This window comes from Oryzias melastigma, linkage group LG17, assembly GCF_002922805.2.
Source record: "Oryzias melastigma strain HK-1 linkage group LG17, ASM292280v2, whole genome shotgun sequence".
Lineage (NCBI taxonomy): Eukaryota > Metazoa > Chordata > Actinopteri > Beloniformes > Adrianichthyidae > Oryzias > Oryzias melastigma.
The window spans coordinates 22,913,048-22,917,758 of record NC_050528.1 but is presented as its reverse complement, the minus strand read 5'-3'; the positions used below and the strand labels follow the sequence as shown (position 1 = coordinate 22,917,758).

Here is a 4,711-nt window from a genome sequence, read left to right as displayed (position 1 = left end):
ATAGGTTTGGAGCAGTGTTAAAATGTCTAATTTGAAACACAAAATATGCAGAATCACCAATAAATTGTGCACTGGATTAAAAAAAAGTCATATTTTCCATTGTTTTCACTCCAAAGGTGCACTCACCCTGGTTTTCACCTGTTGGCGCCACAATCCGCTGTTCCCTCAGCTGCTCCATGATGCTAATGATCTTGAAGACTGGAAAAGGTGAAGAAAAGCATTTATTGTTGAGTCATTAAATGATATCTAAATTGAAAGTGGAGTCCTGTACTCACTCAGTTGTGATGTAGCATAGTCTGTCTGCCCCAGCTTTTTCTGCAGAGCTTCCTCTCGTGACTTCTCTGCCTCCAGTTCAACTGTTTTAGCTAAAATACAAATGAAAAATCAACATTTGTTTACCTTTGCAGGATGAACAGCAGAAAACTGTGTCTGTCCACCTGTGAGCTGGGCTTCCATGGTCTCTTTATCCTTTAGAAGCTTGGTCAGTTCACCCAACTCATTTTGAAGCTTGAGAATCTCTTTGGCTGGAAAAAAAGCGTGTCAGGTTAAGGTTGATGTAAATGCGCCACACCAACATTGAACAAAGTGTTGATGCTTACTCAGTTCTTGGTTTTTTGAATCATCCCTCAGTTGGGAAATCTTCTTTAACAGCAAATCACTCTTTTGTTTCCATTGCAAACTGAGAGCTAAGGAGGAATTGCGGTTCAGGGTTTGAAATTCGAGTCACGAACGAGACAGAAGTTCCAGCACTCACCTGCATTCCTGTTCTTGGATTCTTCTGTGAGGTGTCGGATCATTTTCTGGATCACTGTGATCTTACTGTGCACAGAGATCATCTCCAGCACTGCATGACCAAAGAAAACAGTCTAAGGAAGGTCTCACATTGAATTGACTTATTAAAACATTTTGAGATTGGTTCACTGACTCTCTGAGATGGTCTCCTCTTTGCTTTGCAACTCTCTGATCTTCATGTTGAGCTGTTCTTGTAGAGCTGATCAAAAAAGAGTTAAAATCAGTGACGTATCATCAAGCAGTGACATTTCTAATCATGGCACTCTAACAAATCCAGATTTCAACTTATTTTTTAACTGAACATTAAAAAAGTCTTGTTCTGTTTAGACTGCCAAGGTGACCAGAATTTACCCAGAATCCTCGAGTCTGGCTGAGCAACAGCTCCTCCCTTTGACTCAGTTTGGAGTAAATCCCAGATCTGGCTTTGCAGTGAGATTATCTGCAGAACTGAACAGAAAAGAGATGAACATCGACTGTTGCTTGGCTGCCTAAACCTCATAAATTAAAAAAGAAAACCACTTACTAAGAGCGGCATTTGGGTGGCTGTTCTCGAATCGCTCTCTCTTCGAGTTCAGCTCCACAACCTTTTCTTGAAGTTCTTTCTGCAGAGCTGTTTGCAATTGACACACATTTTGAGTTTCTTTTTGAATGGTATTTATACAGATTTTATGATATCTTGACTAAAGAACAACAATCATAGCTTTCATGAGCTCCAAACAGTAAGAATATTTTGTCTTTTTATTACAGTTAAATGCACAAAGTCAAAATCTGACAAAGCATGGGTTTAAAACAAATGATTAATTGATTTAAAATCAACTTTGCTCACAATATTAAAAATAATTTTTCCTTAAGAGTAAAGTTTCCATCAGGATTACTTAAGTTTGTAGAGTGTGCATGTATCAATCAATCAAGCTATAAACAAATCAATCAATCAACAAATTTATTGATCAATCAACTGACCGACCCCGATAGAATCTGATCGAACTAAACTAAACTAAACTAAACTAAACTAAACTAAACTAAACTAAACTAAACTAAACTAAACTAAACTAAACTAAACTAAACTAAATTAAATTAAATTAAATTAAATTAAATTAAATTAAATTAAATTAAATTAAATTAAATTAAATTAAATTAAATCAAATTAAATTAAATTAGCACATCAATCAATCTTTATTTATATAGCTCTTTTCATAAATGGTAACACAAAGGGCTTTACACCAAAATAAAACAAATAAATTAATGTAACTCCGTCTGGACTCACACAACCCCTGACTCACATGAAATGATCATTAAAATTAAAAATATTGATAAAAGCAATGAACAAGTAAACGTAAATGTTATTCATAATCCTGTGTAACAAAAGCTGTTATAAAATAAATACATAAACAAATAGTTTATTAAAAAAAACTAAATAAGCTAAAAGCCAAGTTAAAAAGATTGAGCCTTCCATGCTCTATACATCTTTGCTCTCTGGCAGATATTTCCATAAAAGAGGGTCATAATACTAAAAAGATGCCTTAAAATTAAATATTGAAGGCATTCAAAGATAAATTTTGTTTTTTTTCAGTTGGGATTGTTAGTAGACTAGTGCCAACAAATCTCACAGTCAGTGAGGGTTCATATTTTACTAAAAGATCTGACACATGAGAAGGTGGAGGACCACAACCTCATTTAATTTAATCCACTATATGAAAGCAGTTATTCCTAAACAGACATATATTTTGGAAGATGTAATAAAAAGTGAACTGAATTAATTCTAAATCTAACATGGAGAATTAACTAAACTACTCACTTCTCGTATCACTGGTTTTATTGGTACTTTTAGAAGCAAGTTGAATTTTCTTCTGCAAAACTTGCACTTCCCTTGTGAGAGCCAGGACTTTCAGTACTAGAAAAGGCAAAAAGAAATAGTTTAGGTGGGATGGAAAACCACCAATAAAAGTACAGCAAGAGATTTCAGACTCTCTTCCTCACTTTGGAATGTTTCACTGTCGATAACTTCCAGCAGCTGGTTCATTTTTATCTGCAGCTGGGTTTGGTAGGCTGTTGAAAACATAGTGAAATCAGTTCTGCTGGTGCTCAGAAATGCTGCGTGTTCCACTTGTGTGGCCAGAGATCACAGTCTTACTCCCAGCAATGGCCGACGCGGTCGAGCTGCATGTAGATAGACGCATTTGAAGCTGCCTGACCTCTCGCCTCAACCCCAAGGTCTCTTCATCTGAGAGGGAACCATTAAATTAGTTATTACAAAAAAGAAGAAAATAGACAGATAAATTAAACACTGAACCCGCAGGAGGTCATGTTACCCAGGTCACTGTAACGGCGAGCCGTTTGCTCAAGCTCCATCTTCACGGATGCCAGCTCTTCTTTTATTCCTGATAAAGTAAGAATAGAATAAAAGAGAATCATTTTTAGCCCATTTCAGTATTTCCTTTAACTTTATTTCACTTTAAACATCTGCTTTTGTCTCTACTGTGCTTACTTTTCTAACAGAAAAGGTGCTAAAAGTTACTGTCTGCTGTTTGGAAATTAATGATTGGTACTTAAATGGGCAGTAGTATATTAAAAAAAAACTTACCTGAACATAACTGAATCTTTACTGTCTGTAAATAAACATAAGAAATACAGTTAGACAAAATGTAAAAAGTTTGTTGGCATAAAGGTGAAGGAAACATACCGTCACGTTGATGCTTTGCTGATTCGTTACATCTCCAATGTCAAACTGAGACAAATGAATTAAAAAGAACACAAGTCAGTTTTTATTCTGCCACTTATTCATTTTTAATTCAGATTATACTGAGAAACTCACTGGGATCTTTGAAAGGATATCGTCCACCTCTGGATTTCCTGTACTCTCAAAAATATCTCCCACGCTAGAAACTAAAAATAGGAAAAATGTGAAGCAAGTTATTCTGATTTAGGATTCAATTCACACAAAACACAAGAAAATCTCCTTACTATGTCGTTGGTCAGATGTCTTAAAGACAGAGGTGAGAAGGAGGAGAACCCAAATGAAGGAAGAAGCTCCAACCATGGCTCTGCTTGTTGTTTGCCAGAAACATGAGTCTCTCACTCAGGTTCTCTTCTTTTATAAGTCACCCAGTGATCAATGTCTGAAGGGCAACACCCCTTACCGGTAATCGGAGGAGCCAAAGAATGATCACATTTACAGAAAACGCAAAATAATATGAGATTAAACCTTTCCAAGTCTGCATTTGTGTTACTTTTTTAGAAGAAAAATCATGTTTATTCATAGCAAACACAGAGGCAACACCAGAGTCTAACATGGTCAAAGTGCTGCTGGGAAAAAAATAAAAAAATGAGAATTTCTGCACAATCAAGTATTTACTCTTGCATATACTGCACACATGTATGTACCCAAAATATTAAAACATTAAAGAAAAAAACATTTACTAAAATACTGCATGCAAATAAGACCATAAAAACACCAAAGTTAAAAAAATCTTTATAACTGAAACATATTAGGTCTACCAGAGTCATACAGACTGAATATTTAGTAAAAGGAAACATTTAAGAATAACAAGAGTACAAACAAAAACTTTAAGCTGAAACCAAGAAAACACACATTGTACTGTCACAGAGCAGCATTTCAGCATTCTGAATAGACAGTACTTCTTTAATCATATTAAAAGTTGAATTAATTACGTAAATTAACAAGTATTTAATTAATTTAATTAGCTAATATACTATTATTTAATGCTGAGTCAAAGAAAACATCAATATAAAGCTCCTAACCCTTTAACTTCTGATCACTGAACACATTTGCATTACTCACCCACTATATATATATATATATATATATATATATATATATATATATATATATATATGTGGATGTTGATCTTTTAACACCTGAGGCATCATTGGTGATGCTTAAACACAAAATCTTTAACAT

The 4,711-nt window shown here is 34.6% G+C and overlaps 1 protein-coding gene across 1 annotated transcript in view; it reads right to left on the bottom strand.

Moving 5' to 3' along the window:
* Nucleotides 1-4,099, bottom strand: part of si:ch211-14a17.10 (myosin-J heavy chain) — a gene marked incomplete in the record, with an annotated part of 14,911 nt that extends 10,812 nt beyond the window's left edge. The window contains 17 exon segments of the mRNA XM_024273330.2: nt 1-26; nt 127-198; nt 276-365; nt 438-524; nt 600-686; nt 755-844; nt 926-991; nt 1,144-1,239; nt 1,316-1,402; nt 2,588-2,683; nt 2,770-2,838; nt 2,924-3,013; nt 3,102-3,170; nt 3,374-3,398; nt 3,473-3,517; nt 3,605-3,675; nt 3,754-4,099. Coding sequence (XP_024129098.1) covers nt 1-26; nt 127-198; nt 276-365; nt 438-524; nt 600-686; nt 755-844; nt 926-991; nt 1,144-1,239; nt 1,316-1,402; nt 2,588-2,683; nt 2,770-2,838; nt 2,924-3,013; nt 3,102-3,170; nt 3,374-3,398; nt 3,473-3,517; nt 3,605-3,675; nt 3,754-3,829 — 1,242 coding nt within the window.
* Between the last annotated feature and the right edge of the window lie 612 nt (nt 4,100-4,711).